Genomic DNA, 18790 nt, shown 5'->3' with positions numbered 1-18790 from the left:
GGACTACATTTGGGGTTGTTGGTCATTTGCAATACCCATGGTCAGAGACTGAGAATCTTGTCTTACTGGCTACCACACTTGGATTTCAGCTTTCTCTGATCTGCTAACTTTGTCCATTACTTTCCACCAATCTTTCCCAATCTAATGTGCTGCTGCCTCTTTTCATTCTCTTTATCTTTGTGGGTCTATGCCTTTTTAATGCCTTACTGAAATACTAGTTGGGCTTTAAAAGGTAGCAGAGACATGCATGCGTTTAGACCACCATGTTTAAGTGGAATTATTGATTTATTTATTCATACATTTGAATTATGATTCCCTAAGTTATATGCATTATATATTATCATGTATGAATCTCTGGTTATGCTCTCCTACAATATAGCTCTCTCTGGTCAGCTAATGATTACCATTTGGAACTTTCTGGGAGCAACAACAGCTAAGGATAAAGACCTAAACGGGCCAGTTCCCTGTGGATCTCATTCTTCATTGTGCAGAAGAATTGTGGGAGAGAGGGTGAGGGTGGTGGTTATTAAAAGCACTCATTGGGGCACCTGGGTGGCTCAGTTGGTTAAGCGTCTGACTTTGGCTCAGGTCATGAGCTCGCAGTTCACGAGTTTGAGCCCTGTGTCTGTCAGGTTCTGTGCTGACAGCTCAGAGCCTGGAGTCTGCTTCAAATTCTGTGTCTCCCCCTCCCTGTCCCCCTGCTCACTCGTGCATGCTCTGTCTCTCTCTCTCAAAAATAAAATATAGGGGCGCCTGGGTGGCGCAGTCGGTTAAGCGTCCGACTTCAGCCAGGTCACGATCTCGCGGTCCGTGAGTTCGAGCCCCGCGTCGGGCTCTGGGCTGATGGCTCAGAGCCTGGAGCCTGTTTCCGATTCTGTGTCTCCCTCTCTCTCTGCCCCCTCCCCCGTTCATGCTCTGTCTCTCTCTGTCCCAAAAATAAATAAACGTTGAAAAAAAAAATAAAAAATAAAAAATAAATAAAATAAAATATAAACATTTTAAAAAATAATAAAAAAATGAAAGCACTCATTGATCTTTGGGCCCCTTCCTCAGTTCAATCTAGTAGGTCTGGAGTGTGGGCCAGGAGCCTGCTTTTAAAAATAAGTACTGTAGTGATTCTGAAAAGCTCCAGATGGACCAGTTAGCCACATCTAAGGGAAATAGGGTTTGAGTGTGGGAAAATATAGTCAGACATGATTGACTTTTCATTTTAGACAGAATTCTTTGACCATAATTATGAGGATGAGATTTGAGGGCTTTTGCAGTAATCTAAACAAGATAAATGCTGGCCTCCACTAACTCCCAAATGGCAGTTGGGATGGGCCAAAAGAAGAAAAAAAAGATTCATGAAGTCTTAAAGAATCAAGTATTAGTATTTGAATTACTAATACTAATTAGTATTAGTATTTGAATATCTTCTACATGGGAGGCGTGTCTGTCTCCTCCCCCCACCCCATTCATTTATATCTGTGTATTTTTTCAGCTCTTTTTTTTCTCTCTCTCATCCTTATGGTATTCCCATTATGCATATGTCAGTGTGTTAATTGGTGTCCCACGTTTCTCTGAGGCTCTGTTCATGCTTTCTTCTTTTTTCTTCTGTGTTCTTCAGATTGCATAATCTCTATCAGCCGATCTTCAAGTTTGGTGATCCTTCTGCCGGCTCAGTTCTATTTTTCAGCCTTTGTAGTGAATTTTTCATCTTGGTTATTGTACTTTTAACCCCAGAATATACATTTTGCTCTTTTTTATAATTTCTCTTACTGATATTCTCTATTTTGAGATGTTGTCACCCCTTCCTTTAATTCTTTAAACATGAATTTCCTTTAGTTCTATGAATACACTTATAATATCTGCTTTAAGGTCTTTCTTGCTAAAGTCCAACATCTTGGGCCCCTCAAAGTTAGTTTCTATTTTCAGTGCTTTCTCTAACCTTTGTAAGGGTCACACGTTCCTGTTTTCTGCATGTCTCCTAACTTTGTTGTAGCAGCTCTGGATATTGACACCCCTCCCACACTTCAGGGCTTGTTCTTGTTTGTTTATTTGTTGAGTGATTTGCTGGGTTAGTTCACTATAACCTCTCATGTCTCTCTCCAGCAGACTGGAGTATGAGCACAACCTTACCATCAGGAATGACTGTGGCTTTACCTGGGCTCTCTTTGACCATCTCTTCCCCTGATTTCCCATTAAGATGATCTGTTGGTATCACACTGTACTAATTGCTAGCTGATAACTGTTTTTGACAATGCCCTGTAGTATAAATTGCTCCATGGTGTGATGTAGTTAAAGTCTAGCCCCTTGTCAGGGGCAGGGTTTGTTAGTCTATTAAGCTTGCTATATTCTCCTCTGAGCAGAATCTCTTACTTTGGAGCAAGATCTGGGAGAATGGGGAATTCACCCCCCACTAGTCGCTCCGCCTAGATCCTGTCTATAGAGCAGGTCTTTGTGTACTGGGGGGAAAAGGCATGAACTTGCTCCCCCTCCTTTCTGCTACTACCACTCAGTATGGATCTTTCACACCCAAAGTCAGGGAGGATGACATCTCTCAATGTTCACCAGGTACTAAATGTACTCGGACAAGGACTTCTGCTTAGGAAGTTGCAGGAGATAGGAGCTACCACTTAGCTTCCAGGCCCAACTCTGTAGCTCTCTTGCAGCACAGAGCAGTGGGACTACATTCTTTACCAGCTGCCCTACCTGGGTAACCTGTACTTAACTGGAGGGGGGCATTGGGGAATGGGTGCTGCCACCTGGCTTCTACCACCCACTCAACGTAGGCCTTCCACAGCATGGAGCTATACGACATGGGATCTCCCAATGTTCACCATCCCAAAAAGCTCTTCCACCTCAAGGAACTGATATGTCACTCAGCTTCTGGGCCCTACCTAGAACAGTTCCAACACAAGGCAGAGCTATGGGGCCCAGGTACAGTCCTTATCCTGAATGTGATAGCTTCCCATTGTTCTTAGTGAGTTTCTGTGGATTTTACTGAATAAATGTTTCTCAATTTATTGTAAGCCCCTTTGATCAATCTCCAGAGACTTTGGTGGTTAATTTTGACCAGCTAAGTATATCTCTTTCTAGGGGGAAGGTTTCCCTGAGCTTACACAGCCATTCCAAAAGCCCTGCCTAATCATTATATTTGTAATGATTCTGCACGTTATGGAAAGTAGTTTTTCAAAAATATAATCAGATGACTTGGAAGGCCTAAGCTAAGATTTTTTGAAAAGTATTATGATTTTATGACTGAAATTTGCTCTGATTGCATTTTACTTTAATCGAGACCTTATACTTCGGTTTTGACAAATAGCTTATCTCTAAAGTTTATTGTCAGAATTGAGTAGTTGCAGACCTAAGAAGCAGTATAGCAGAGTGTCAAGAGCATAGGTACTGGGGCCAGACTAACTGGGTTCAAATCCTTGCTCTGCGGTTTGAGTACTGTGGGCAGGTTTCTTCACTGCTTTTGCTTCAGCTGCTTCATATGTAAAATGGGTATCATCTCCCTCTTAGGGTTGTTGTGAGGGTTAAACAAATGGACAGATCTCAAATGGAGCCTGACTTAACATACTCATCAAATGTTAGCTGAAGTAATCATCTGTGTATTATCAAGACTAATAATATTGTCTGTAGCCAGAGATCCTGGTGATGTTATTTGTCTGAATAGCTTTAATATGATCTTTAGTGCCCTCTAGTTCCTCTTTTTTCCACTAGAGGACAAACATTAGATATATTTTTCCACCCCACCTCTTTTGGAGTTGTGATCATTTAACCTAATGAAGTTGTAGTACATGCACTACACAATGACATAGCACTGTCAGCCATATATCACGTTTGTTTAAAGCTAGTGCATGTAATAGGGTACCTTGAAGTCTTCCTTTTTTTTTTTTAACGTTTATATTTGAGGGGTGGGGGCAGAGAGACAGGGGACAGAGGATCCGAAGCTGGCTCTGCGCTGACAGCAGAGAGCCTGATGCCAGGCTTGAACTCACAAACTGTGAGATCATGACCTGAGCTGAAGTTGGATGCTCAACCAACTGAGCCACCTAGGTGGCCCTGAAGCCTTCCATTTTAAGTCCTGGCAATACAATATGCAGAGTAACATTAGTGCCCAGTTATCTACACATAGATGTTATTTTGTGGGGTATACTCTGAAAACATTTTAGTCAGTATGGATGTGCTACCTGGAGTAGATTACCTAAAATTGTGGACATTTTTAGAATCTTCTTCCAGTATGGTGTGGGACAGCAGAAAGATTGCTTGATTGGGAACTAGAGGCTGAGTTCATCTTCCAGTTGTGCAGTGAACTAGCTGTGTAACTGGGCATGTCACTTGCTTTTCTAGGGACTCATTTTTCTTATGAGTAAAATGTAAGGATAGAGAGTAGCATGTGACAATGGTTCTCTTACTGTCCTTCCCATTTGTTATCATTTTTAAAGCATTTATTTATTTTGAGAGAGAGGGAGAGGGAGGGAGGGAGGGGGAGAGAGAGAGAGAGAAAATTCCAAGCAGGCTCCTCATTGTCAGCACAGAGCCCAGTGCGGGTGTTGAACTCACAAACTGTGAGATCATGACCTGAGCCAAAACCAAGAGCCAGATGCTCAACTGACTGAGCCACCAGGTGCCCCATGTCCTTCTAATTTCTTTTTTTTTTTAATTTTTTTTTCAACGTTTATTTATTTTTGGGACAGAGAGAGACAGAGCATGAACGGGGGAGGGGCAGAAAGAGAGGGAGACACAGAATCGGAAACAGGCTCCAGGCTCCGAGCCATCAGCCCAGAGCCTGACGCGGGGCTCGAACTCACGGACCGCAAGATTGTGACCTGGCTGAAGTCGGACGCTTAACCGACTGCGCCACCCAGGCGCCCCATGTCCTTCTAATTTCTAATACTCTCTGATTCAGTGATACATATACTTTGATGTGAAATAGAGGATGTAATAGACGTTGGTCGAGTGGAGTTCTGTGTGCTTGGTGCTGCCTTCCAGCAGGTTTGGTGGGAATGTACATCACCAGCAGTAGTACAGTTTGGCAAATGATGAGATACTGAGGTCTGTATGGGGGTGGAGGAGAATGTTGTTAGGTCACAGCAGGGTATGCCTACTTCAGCTGTGGGGATCAACAAGGAGAACGTCGAGGCAAAGTGTGAGTGAAATTTTGCTGAGTGAAGGAAGCACATGGAGTGTCAAACAGAGGAATCGGTATTTTTTTTAAAATTTTTTTTGTAATGTTTATTTATTATTGAGAGACAGAGAGAGACAGAGCATGAGCAGGGGAGGGGCAGAGAGAGGAGGAGACAGAATCTGAAGCAGGCTCCAGGCTCTGAGCTGTCAGCACAGAGCCTGACGAGGGGCTCGAACTCACAAACCGCGAGATTATGACCTGAGTCGAAGTCAGATGCTGAACCGCCTGAGCCACCCAGGTGCCCGTGGAATTGGTATTTTCAAGAGCATAGACAGCACGGGCAAAGGCGGGAGGGCTGCAGACACTGCAGGTAGTTCAGGATGGGGGCGTCAGGGAGGATGATGGATGAAGCAGGAAAGGAATGTCATGTGTGTGACATCCAAAATAAAAGAAAAAAGCAAACCTAACTTGACTAAGAAGCAGGAGAACTCAGTCCCATTTTCAGTCCTGTTGCTAAATAGCTCTGTGGACCCAGTTAAGTTGTTTGACTTCAAATCATTAAAAAAAATTTTTTTTTAACGTATTTTATTGAGAGACAGAGCGTGAGCATGGGAGGGGCAGAGAGAGAGTGGGACAGAGAATCTGAAGCAGGCTCCAGGCTCCAAGCTGTCAGCACAGAGCCCAACCCAGGGCTTGAACTCACAAACCGCGAGATCATGACCTGAGGTGAAGTCGAACGCTTAACTGACTGAGCCACCCAGGGACCCCAACTTCAAATCATTTTTAGAAGGCTTTCAAAGCCAAACTGGGGGACTATAATGTCTTGGTGTATGGAATGCAGAGCAATGAAGGTTTTGGAGTGATGTGATAATACCTGTTTTAGAGTAAAACTAGGATGACAATGTAATGAGAAGAAGGAGCTGGAGGCCAAGACACCCATGGAAAGATCCAGACAAGAATCCATGAGAGCTGAAAGTAGGGAAAGTGCAGGAAGGGGCAGATCATTTTGACAGGTGTTGCAACATTAGAATGAACAGGTTTAGCAGCTGCGCATCCAAAGCGGAGGAGTGGTAGTAAGTAGTTGGTGTGAGCGTGGGTCCCCAGGGCTGTCTGGAAGAATAATGATGCTGGTGGTCAGTAGGCCACATACATGTAGCTGTGTGGATTTCGCTTCACTTTTTCACCAGCGTCATTATTAGACACTTGGTTACCTACCTGTATTTTACTTCTTTCCAAATAATCTTGTGGTCCAGTTCAGATTCAGTCCTTCATAAGCTGTATTACATGATTTCCCTCAAAAGTTGTAGATGAAAAACTGCAAAGTAAAAGAATGGTATAGCGGTGCGGTTTAGTAATTGGATGTTCACACTGCCAACTTCTGGTCATCAAACTTGGTTTGATTGACATTTGGTAAAGGTAGGAAAGAGTTACTCCCAACAAAGATGGTCAGAGGGGAAGAAAACAAAATTTATTGCGCACATGCTCTGTGTCATGCACTGTGGCAAGCACTTTCACCTACTTTATTAACCATCCGGGGCTAACTTCAAGTTGCTATGAGAACCCTTATTCTTTCCATTTTTTTCCTTCCAAGATTTCATTTAAGTTCAAGTTAGTTAACATATAGTGTGGTATTGGTTTCAGGAGTAGAATTTAGTGATTCATCACTTCCATATAACAGCCAGTGCTCATCACAAGTGCCCTCCTTAATGGCCGTCACCCATCTAGCCCATCCCCCACCCACCTCCCCTCCAGGAACCCTCAGTTTGTTCTCTATAGTTAAGTCTCTTATTGTTTGCCTCTCTCTTTTTTTAATCTTATTTTATTTTTCCTTCCCTTCCCCATGTTCATCTATTTTGTTTCTTAAATTCCACATGAGTGAAATCAAAATACCTGAATTAGGTATTTTGTCTTTCTCTGACCTATTTCACTTAGTATAATATACTCTAGTTCCATCCATGTAGTTGCAAATGGCAAGATTTCATTCTTTTTGATGGGTGAGTAATATTCCATTTTATGTATTTATATATACATATATCTATATCTGTATCTATATATAGATATATATACATATATATATCACATCTTTATCCATTCATCAGTTGATGGACATTTGGGTTCATTCCATAATTTGGCTATCTTACTCTTTCGATTTTGTAGATGAGGAAACTGATATTCAGGGTTATACAGCTATTAAGTGATGGTGACAAGATTTAAAGATGGGGCTTCTCACTACAAATCTGTTGCTCTATTATATCATCTCTGCCTCCCTGCAGAAGAGTGTTAGCATTTGGAAGGATAAATGCCAGATCTGTGGGAGTAGGGTGACCAACCATCCTGGTTTCCCTGGGATTGAGGGCAGGTTCTCAGGATACAGAACTTTGAATGCTACAAGTCCCAGGCAAACCAGGACAAGTTGGTACCCTTCTGGAAAAGTCACTTATATGAAATAAACCATTATCTAGAATGACCTAAATAACATACTGTTTTTGTTTCCCATAATATTGAGACCTGAATTAGGTCTTTTGTTACTATTATGTGACAAATGGACTCTTAAGTGAAGAGGGTTTAAGGCCCTGACTGACTTCCTTCTACTTGTTCTTGCTGGCTGGGGACATCCTCCCTTGCCAGGATTGTACCCAACTGTACATGAATCAGATGCTAGAAGTCTCTGCTTCTATCTCCACTTTTAAGGAAACTTATGTTTTACCCATTTCAAGTTTGATGAAATGACAAATGAGCAATTCAGAAAAAAAAAAAAAGCCAAAGAAGGCAGGTTGACTATAAATGCACATTCTTTAAAAAGTAAAGATATACATATCCTGGCACTCAACCTACAACAAACAGGAAAAACACTTAGCATAAATATATAAAATGTATTTATTTTGTGTGTGTGAACATTATACTTTAATTAATAAAGAATTTATATTGTTTTGATACCAAGATGGGAAATAGGAAATTGGGCCACATGGAATCCAGGGGAACTTTGTGTGATTTTTAAGAAATGAAGAAAAACACACTTTACGGTGGCTTTATGCATTTCACAGAATAAAGTGCTAGGTTTGGAGCAGAGGCTAAAATGATATGGGGGATATTATGTTTATCTAGTAATAGTTAACCTCAAATTGTGCCCATTATTATCTCACTATCCTCAACAGTGCTTGTAAGGCCTCTTTATAAGGAGGCACTAGCTCCTATGGCTTTCCAGTTCCAGCAGTGCTCTTGTGGCCTCCCGAAGCTGGGTTACAGGATTATCTGTCGTGATTTTGATCCTTGGACATAAGCATCTAGGTCAGTATCTTAGGTTTTTGTGCTTCCCTTATATCTTACTGCAAAATCTTTTGGGGGCAGAGTATCTGTCATATTAACAGACTTCTAAAATGGTCTCTGATCCCAAATTAGTTAAAAATTTCTGATCTAGATAGCTGCCACATTTTCAGCTACTTAAGTATGCTACCTCCTGGTTTTGTAGAAAAGATTAAATGAAGATAGTTTATTCTAAGGGTAAAGCAATGTATTGATTTACTTAAAATTTTACTTTAAAAAGGAGAAATCGGGGGGCACCTGGTCACTCAGTTGGTTAAGTGCCTGGCTCTTGATTTCAGCTCAGGTCGTGATCTCACAATTTGTGAGATCGAGCCCCGTGTCAGGCTCCACAATGAGCATGGAGCCTGCTTCAGATTCTCTCTCTCCCTCTCTCTCTGCCCCTCCTCCACTGGCTCACGCATGCTCTCCCCCCCCCACACACACACAAATAAATTCTTTTTATGAAAAAAGGAGAAATCTGGCCTTTTCAGAACTCCTTACGTTTCCCTTAGTCCAAAGTTTCACTGTGTACAAAAAGTATACTCTTCGTGCTGCCACTCTCAACCACTGCCTGCCATTCCACTTTGAAACAAAAAATGTCTGCTACTCTTTGAAGCTTCTTGATCAATTTCTTAAAAAATCAAGACTCTAAGGCAAGGTGTTTAAATTATACCTACCTACTAGCCATTTGCAGCTATCCATATAAATCTGAATTTTGGCAGTGGCCCAGCAAAATAAATAATTTGGTGGTTGAGGCCACGAGTCCGCAGAGCTCTCCATAATCCCTGATATCAAGTTGTTATTTACCAAAACAATTAGCTTATTTTTACTGATCCTTTTCATAGTGAGTACACACATCAGTACTTATTTTTTTTTACTATAAATTTGTTTTTTTACTATTTTCATGAGATTAGTTGACAAAAAGATTCTGCTGGATGGGGAAACCCATATTTAAAAAAAAAAAACTTTGGTAATTAATTCACTATGCCACAGAGAATCTTGGCCTCAGGAATTCTTTTATTTATATATTAAAACAGACTACAGATTGCTTTGTGGGGAGACGTTTGGTCTTGCTGGCAGTATTTCCTGGGCTGTTCCTATCCTGGAGAAAGGAGGTTTGGGGTGGGGGGAGTGGATAGTAAGGAAGCCTATCCTGGCACAAACGCTTGTTGAACACTTGAGCTATCAGTAAGTAAATAAAAATAGAAGGTAATGATAAGTAACAAAATTGGGAGTATAAAATACAGGTATGCATATAACAATATTTGACTTAGACATATTAGTTGAATTACTGTTGTATTGCAGTCACCTTTTAAGTTTTATTGAATAAAAATTTATGCACAATAAAATGAGCCATTAAGTGTTCAGTCCAATGACTGACAACAAATACGTACACTCTGTCATCCCACAAAGTTCGTTCATACTGCTAACAAGTATGTTTTTTAAGACTTTAATGTTGAAAAGTGAGGTTTAAGCTGGTATTTCTCTAATTTTCTTTATAAAATTAGTACCATTTTGAAATAGGCGTCTGGTTTTTATAATAGTAAAATACCCCATCTTTCCACCTTTTTATAAAGCTTTTTGATTTACATTTCTCAAAATGAACAGGAACAGAAGAATTGTACCTTCTACAAATGTTTAAAATACTGTATTTCTATCTTTATCGTGTATAGAATATCTTAAGAATGGTCATTTATTTGAAAAAAACTCTAATACTTGAAATTTATTTGGTTTGGGTTTCAGTAACCTCTGCTTTTTCTTTTTATCCATATAATTAACATCTTGTTAGCTGAGTCCAAAACAGATTTTCGCCAAATACATGGTTGAGTAACTCCTTGAAGGTTCACTTATATCTTCTAAGAGACAAATAATTTGGTTTCTATGTAACCTAATGTTAGCTCTTATCCACAAATGGCTTTTTAAGCAAATGCTCTTCTTTCAGGGTTTTAACATCTCCAAAGATAAATATTAATAAAGATTGAATTGGTCACCTATAATCTTTATTACTATCTCATTAGTAAGTTCAGTGATTTATAGTACTTCAATATTGACTAGGAATGACCTGGAGTTTTTAAAATGTAAGTCCCTAGGAAATAAATGGCACTTGGATAATTCTTTGCCAAACTCATCCTAATGAAGAGTGAGAGGGAAGACAAGTAGATCTCAGAGTAATTGGCATTATTCTGTTTTACAGCTGATAGTTGTTTATAAATATAGCGTTGAATTCACTGTAAATGTGGTATTCAACTGGGCAGCTGCTTTAATATATTTATTACAGTTATCAGAACTGAAAATTCCTTGGGAAATGTATTACCAAAACCCCATTAATTTGTAAATGCTTAATGCAGTTAAGATTGATTTCTAATACTTTACCTATTTAAGAAAAAATTTTATATCAAACATTCTCAATTAATGGTACGCTCTTTCCTTTCTTTATTCACCTGACAGATGAGATTTTTAGACCATAGGATTAAAAAAATATGGGCAAGAATTCGAAGACATTAGATGCTGCTTGGATTTCTCTTTGTAAAAAAAAGATAATAAAATGTATAGGGTGGTAGTAAAATGTGTAAAAGATCAAAGAAATAATGAGTTTGCAGTTAACCCAGATTGGTGCATGGGTCTATCTGGGCCTCTGGTCGTCCACTGGTTGAGAAGGTCAACTTTCCTGATTTATAGGAAGATAGCCTCATTAAAGCCAACCTGACCTGTATTATTGCCAAAGGGATCCTTGGGATCTTTAGTCTTCGAATTGGTTATTATATAAAGGTGGAACTCAGCAACAGAATTTGACTTTGTTACTAGAATCCTTTCAAGGTTCTGCTTGGATTCCCTTTCTGAAATATCATATGGTCATTAATTTCAGTATACCAAGGAAAAGATGTTGAATCAATAATAACTTTAATTTACTTATTTTGCTATCAATATTGATTCGACTGAACACATTAATATTTGTCCTAATTATTTCTGTGACTAGATTAGAATATTCTTTATGTGCATTTGGAGCCTGGGGTCAGCTCTTAGTGAATTTTGCTAACTATTGAGTTCCTAACACAACCCGGAAATTGGAAGTAAATGACGATATTTATGTATTTGTCTGGAAAAGAACAGTGCCTAATTTCTGATCATCATTGGTGACCATGCAAGCTGATATAAACTGATTTTGTAGCAGTCTTGATAGCTCGTCACCCAGGTTAGTGTTACCACATTAGCACTGTCATGATTGGGTCTGAAGGGCACATGTGAAAACTGTACAGCACCAGGAGCCATTGTAGTCTGCTGTAAAGAGCACTGGGCTTCAGTTATTAGTGCTGCTTCCTTTACTTACTATTTGTGTGATTTCAACAACTTCCTTCTTTATCTCACTGCACCCAGGGCCACAGTTTCTTCCCCTTCAAAATGGGAATAGGTGTATTTATCTTACAGGGTTATTATAATTATTAAACAAGGATTTATAGGATGGCACTTAAAATCCCAAATGTTGCATAGTAAACTCTCAAATGTTGCACTGCATACATAGTCTAAGGTCATTGAATAAATTTTGAAGTGTACAAAGGGCAGTGCAGTACAGTAGATTTTGAGCACTGTTTTTGTGTTTGGTAGATTAAACAAGATAAAATAATTTAAAACTACCAAGTGAAGGATCTAGGTTAAAAATAGTGACAAAATTCCAGATTTAAGTTGTTGAGTGATGGATTTGGATTATTAAAAGTGGAGTTTCCTTCTATGGAAATTTTTTTTAAACACATCTTTTGAGTTTAGATTCTTTTTTGAATGACTGGGTAACTTTACAAAATATCTGTGTAAGAAATGCAGGAGAACTCACAATTGAGAGAGGATAAGAATCAAAGTCAGTTTATCTACAACTAACTATACTGTTCCAGTTTGGTAGCCACTAGCTGTGTTGTGGCTGTGAGCACTTGAAATATGGGTGGTCCAAATTATGATGTACTTACAGATGTAAAACACTACCAGATCTCAAAGACTTGATACAGAAAAAGAATTTAATAATGTTTTATATTTAATATATTTAATATATTTAATATTTAATAAGTTTAATATGATTATGTTGACATACTTTGGATATACTAGATTGCATAAGGTATGTTATGAAAATAAATTTCACCTGTTTCTTTTTACTTTTTAATGTGGCTACTGGAAAATTTAAAATTATGTGACTCACATTATACTTCTGTTGGGCAGTGCTGATCTAAACTTACTGAATAGCTCTAGGCAAGCTAACTGTTAAATTTAGACCTTTTTAAGTTCGTATGTTGAAGTCGAGATTGCTACTGTAATGCTATGAATGTCAGAAATTCTTTTTTCAATCATATTTGTAAATACCCAAATTATTTTTGACCAATGGTCAGATTACCTTGTTGCAGAATTGTGGTACTCTGAAAGTGGCATCCAACTTTTAAAAGACAGTATGAAGAATTCTATCACAAGAACAACTGGTAGTAAAATGAATAATAAAGACCTTCTAGGAAACTTTTTATTTTTTCTAAAGCTTTAATTTTTGAGCAATCTCCACACCCAGTGTGAGGCTCAAACTCATGACCTGAGACCAAGAGTCACATGCTTTACCAAGTGAGCCAGCCAGACCCCCCAGGAAACTTCTTTTTAATTTTTTTTTTTTAACGTTTTTATTTATTTTTGGGACAGAGCGAGACAGAGCATGAACGGGGGAGGGGCAGAGAGAGAGGGAGACACAGAATCGGAAACAGGCTCCAGGCTCTGAGCCATCAGCCCAGAGCCTGACGCGGGGCTCGAACTCACGGACCGCGAGATCGTGACCTGGCTGAAGTCGGACGCTTAACCGACTGCGCCACCCAGGCGCCCCGGAAACTTCTTTTTAAAACAGACCACCTAGGTGCGCCTGGGTGGCTCAGTCAGTTAAGCGTCTGACTCTTGATTTTGGCTCAGGTCATGATCTCAGGGTTCATGGGATCGAGCCCCTCATGGGGCTCCACATTGGGTGCAGAGCCTACTTGAGATTCTCTCTCTCCCTCTATTCCTCCCCCACCCCTTCAAAAAAATAAATAAAACAGACCACCTGAAACCATTTCCTGAACTCTCCCTTACTTGAGGGGCAGACTAGAGAGGTCGAACCTGCAGGGCATAGTTGCTTTACTGTTGGACGTCTAAAACTTCTTAGGAAACTGGTATTAGGAGTAGTAGCAGTAGTACTCATGCCATATAAGGGATTGATTTCAGTGTTTTTCTCCAGTTATGGTCAGAAAACTAAATATTACTTTCCGTATTCAATCTTTTAAATTTCCCTGAGAGATTACAAATTGAAAAAAATACAAGAAAGAGTAGACAGAGTTACCAGTTACTATGGACAAAGAAGCACTTTAAAACAGCAATGGTACCTCGGTTAGGGCACTCCCAGGCACGTTCTGTGCTTGTACCTCAAAGCATTCAGATAACCACAACTTCAAATCATTATCACCTACTTTTGAATTCCTTGCTACTCTGCTTCATGAGTTGATTTTTAGGAAAATGCTATTCTTAGTTTGCTATATCAGCAAAAAATTAATAGCTCTTAATAAATACATCTTTAATTCACATTCACATCTAGAAACAAGCATTCTGAATTTAATGCTCCTGGAATCTATAATTTAAATTATATATAATGCATTTGTGTTTTTTAAACCATGATTTTCCATTTGAGCATTTAATGTATACCAATTTAATTGATATTTGAATTATGGAAAATGGTGCCCTAATTATCCTAGATGTAAACCATCTTTAGCATCATTGTCCTTATAATTTGAAATATATTTTTATGTTTGTTCTGTGTTGTTCGGTGTTCTGATTTTTAGTCCCTGAATTGCCAAATCCAGTGATGTTTAAATCAGTTTATCTTTGGGGCACCTGGGTGGCTCAGTCAGTTAAGTGTCCAACTCTTGATCTTGGCTCAGGTTATGGTCTCACGGTTTGTGGGATGGAGCCCCATGTCAGGCTCTGTGCTGACAGCTTGGAACCTGCTTGCAATGACACTCTCTCCCTCTCTTTCTGTGCCGCTCCCCTACTCATGCTTACTCACTGTCTCAAAATAAATACATAAACTTTAAAAATAAAAAAATATAAAGATAAATAGTTTAGTCTTTGAATGGAGGGTCCCCAGCAATTCTGCCTTCATTTTGAGGGGGGTGGGTAGATGATAAGAGACTAGACTGGCAGCAGGTTGAACTGTATACCAAGAAGAAATGTGCAGGTCCAGTGGAAGGGTCTTTAGAGCATCCATTTCTACCTGCAGTCTTTTGGTACGACAATGTGGTACATGGGAAGTGAGTGTGGAAGTTGAAACACACTGTAGTTACATGAAAGGAGCAAAATAAGAAATAAATGTTAAAATGAGTAATAAAACTCCTGAGCTTTTCATAAAATTTGGAGGCAGAACATTCTTGAAGGAAGGAGAAAAAACTGTGCAGATACCTGATTTATGTATCCTGGCTTCAACCTGGCTTTCTAGCACTTGTCAAAAGCCTTCCTCATAATTATGACTTCTCAGCACAAAACCCACACCTGATTCACACCTCTCCTCTCCTGCATGACCTTTCCAAGCACTTTTGGAGATGGAGACCATCATTCATGTGCCTCTGACCTCTTCCTTTCCCCTGAACACTGAGCCACCCTGTCCCTCAGCCCCACAGTGCTGCATTCCATACAGTCCTTCCATATCTTTTTTCATGGAAATCTTACCGCTGCCCCCTGAAGGTGGCTGAGTAGTCTGCAGGGCCTGCATTGCGTGTGGCCTGCCCCAGTTCATCTGCAGTGACAAAGGCATTTGTAGAGGATAGCAGTTGCTCAGCAGGCCAGGCAGCAGAACCTGCACCAAGTTTCTGGCTGTAGATCCCATGGAGTTTTCATCACTGCCACTTAGAAACACAGTGTTCCCTTTAAAACAACAGCAAAAACAGAAAAATCAGACCTTCGACTTTGCTGTTTCTTGCCTACAGCAAGATTCTTCGAATTTGATCATGTCTAAACCTGGCATGGCATTGTGGAAGGACTGTTTGCTGACTTTGGAGGTGGACAAGCCAGGGCTCAGACCTACCCCTTGTGGGAGCTGTGTGATCTTGAATGCCTTTCTAGGCCTCAGCTTCCTCACCTGTAAAATAACTACCTCATCGGGGTATTGGGACAGTAAATGGTAATGACTCTATTAAGTACTTAGGCCAGTGAGAAACATGATAAATTTTAATCTGTTATTACATAATTGTCTCCTGCATACTGACTTCAAACCTGCCCTCTCCACAGAACTTGATCTTGCTCAGAATGCTAATGGTCTTTTCTGACTGACCCTTACGGCCATTTCTCAGCCTTCTCCAACTACTCATGCCTTAATTCCCTCTATCCCCTTGACTTTCGTAATATTATTGATTCTTCCTTTTCTGGTGGCTTCTCTTTTGTCTAATTTACCAACTTCTTTTCCTCATTCTACCCTTACCCGGTCTTCTGTGGTTCAGTCTTCAGCCATTGCTCTCATTGACGAGGCTAAGTTGAATTAATAAATCAGAGAGGAGATAACATCTCATTTGCCTTATGTAGTACATCCTTAGCCTTCTTCTTTACCTGTCTCCCTTCTACTTCCAAATATAAAAATGTCTTATTGGATTCTATTCACCTGCAAACAGGTAAAACACCACAATTAATATAGGAAGGCTTTAGTTATTTTGTTCCATGGGGACATAGCAAGTGATACCTATGCCTAAAATGTGTTTGTATGATGATGATGATGATATTAACCGTTTTATTTTCCAAACAGTATTTTGTAACTCTTATGCAATAGTCTACCTACATCGTCTGAACTTGTTCTTCAAGATAACACTATGAGTAGTGTCCTGAATTATCAAATACATTTTATAGATGATAGAAAATAAATTTCTGACTTTGCTGGTTGAGAGTTTACTCTCAACCTTTACTGTTTAAATCATACTAATTTTATTTGGCCCTTTATTCCATATAACTTCCCTGGCGTGTGTGTGCAAATGCTAGATTTTAGGCCAAAGAATAGACAACATTCTTATCCAATTTGGGGAAGACTAAGAAAAAGAGGTAAAATGTTAAAATGGCAAATTGAGTTATTTATTAGCACATCAAGAAAATTATAAATTTTGAGACTTGGCTATAAAGAGTTTGGAGAAAGTATTTGTGCTATTTACATTTCTTATTAATAAGTGCTGGGGTGCCTGACTGGCTTAGTCAGTAGAGTGTACGACTTGATCTTGGGGCTGTGAGTTCAAGCCCCACATTGGGCATAGAGCTTAGTTACTTAAAATAAATAAAAATAAGAGCTAACTGTACTGTATACACACACACACACACACACAACACACACACAGACTGGCAGGAATATGAAAAGGTTATGTTGTCAAAGATTTATAGGGTAAAAAAGTTAAGCTTAGTGTAAATGGGGGATTTCATCTCTTTAGTTAGAGAAGTCTTCATGTTACCATAGATCACATCCATTCATTCATCATTCACTCTGATTGTCGTTTGTTCTTACCTAACAAAGTATGTCCTGTGTTTGTTTTGCAGATCTAAAGCGGGAAGCCAGTATCTGTCATATGCTGAAACATCCCCACATTGTAGAGTTATTGGAGACATATAGCTCAGATGGAATGCTTTACATGGTTTTTGAATTGTGAGTGTGCATTTTATTTTCTTAAGGGTTAAAGTTTTAAGCAGTGTTGGTTTGGGATAATGCTAACACTTTTCCTCTTAAAATGTAACAATAGTTGTAAGCTCATCTGTGTAGAAAAAAAGTAACAAGAATAAAAGGATTATCTCATCTTAAAGTTCACAATGGCTAAGGAAGCAAAAGTTGGGCATATTTAGTTGCCCTCCTTTTTAGCATACTTCAGAGAGGAGGCTGTAAAGAGAAATAGAGTTCAGATGGACAGGAGGCCCCAAAATATAACATTGTGACCATAGGAGTCCTATTGAAGAGGAGTGGGATGGGAGTAGAGGTCTCCATGTAGCAAGCCTTTCAAAACAGACTCAACTTCCTATTTTGATATAATGACTATTTTGGCATATTAAGGAAATTCTGAAGATAACAGTGTTATCTTGATTTTAATAAGCCACTTGACATGTTTCTCATAGAATTTTTGCCAATAAGATGGAGAAATGTGAGCCAAGGATAGTATAACTGGGTAGTTTTGTAGCTAATTGGATAACTGTGTCCAAAGAGGTTGTATAAAGCTTTATGGGATGGCCTTCTACTCTTTTCAGAATTTTAATCCATGACTTTGATTAGGGTCTCTCACAAGGTGGTAATCAAGGCATTAGCCAGAGCTGGTGTCATTTTAAGACTCCACTGGGGATGGATTTGCTTCCAAGCCCACTCAAATGGTTGTTGGCAGCAGGCTATCCGACTGCTAGCCTTAGTTCCTTGTGAGCTGTTGGCCTTAGGCCTCCCTAGGTTCCTTGTCACTGGGCCTCTTCATCGAGCAACTCACAACATGGCAGCTGGCTTCATCCAGCGTCAGCAGGCAAGAAGGCTAGAATACAAATAGGATGGAAGTCAGTCTTGTAACCTCATCTCAGAAATCACACACCATCACTTCTACTATATTCTATCAGAAGTAAGTCACCAGATCCAGCCCACACCCAGGGGGAGAGGATTACACCAGGGTGTGAATATGAGCAGATGCTGGTGGTCTTTGGGAGCCATGTCAGAAGCTTCACCCCCATGGAGGGCTAGCTAATACATTGAATATCTAGATCAGAATTTTAAAACATTTTACAAGTTTGTAGCAAAGGAACTCAAACAAAGATGAAACTTAAGGCTAGTTAATACAGACTCCTTCATTCGATTATATAAGTGCAAGATCACTGTAAATTTAGTTGTAACTGCTTATGTGAAAAAGAAGTAAATGTTTTGAAAGTTGTTGCAACAGCTTAACAAAAGCCCTGAATGGAACATTCAGCTACATTAATTAAAAGTATATAGTTATTTAGAACCACGCCACAGTCCCACTGTTTTGTATGCTACCCATTCTCCCTAGAGTGTTCGTGGTAAGCAGGACACTGGCATGCTTCCAGAAGGGGATAACCAGAGTGGGAAAGAGCCTAGAAATTTTGCCCTAGAGTCACAGCCTTCAAAGTTTTTGTTGGCATACCTGCTAAAAGAATTTTGAAAACCATGTACCTCCTCACATACTTTTGAGTTGGTACATAAAAACTTCTCTTGTGAGGCTATAATTTTTAGTGTTTTGTATATTCTTTTAAATATATTTTCTTAAAAACTGTAGATCTGTACCTTTATCTTGTTCAGTTTATGGAAAATGTCTTCTGTGTGACCTAAATGGCAAAGCTAGTCATCATTGTCAAGCCAGTCAGCCAAATCAGACACGC

At 39.5% G+C, this 18790-nt stretch overlaps 1 protein-coding gene across 19 annotated transcripts in view; it reads left to right on the top strand.

Moving 5' to 3' along the window:
* CASK (calcium/calmodulin dependent serine protein kinase) overlaps positions 1 to 18790 on the top strand; it is a 358988-nt gene that overhangs the window by 110077 nt on the left and 230121 nt on the right. For all 19 annotated transcript variants that reach the window (XM_043570170.1, XM_043570169.1, XM_043570160.1 and 16 more), the window contains exon 3: positions 16970 to 17075. In XM_043570170.1, the coding sequence (XP_043426105.1) occupies positions 16970 to 17075 (106 nt within the window). The remainder of the gene's footprint in view (positions 1 to 16969; positions 17076 to 18790) is intronic.

The sequence above is a fragment of the Prionailurus bengalensis genome, chromosome X (assembly GCF_016509475.1).
Source record: "Prionailurus bengalensis isolate Pbe53 chromosome X, Fcat_Pben_1.1_paternal_pri, whole genome shotgun sequence".
NCBI lineage: Eukaryota > Metazoa > Chordata > Mammalia > Carnivora > Felidae > Prionailurus > Prionailurus bengalensis.
The sequence above is the reverse complement of the archived record's forward strand: the minus strand, read 5'-3'. Positions and strand labels throughout refer to the sequence as shown.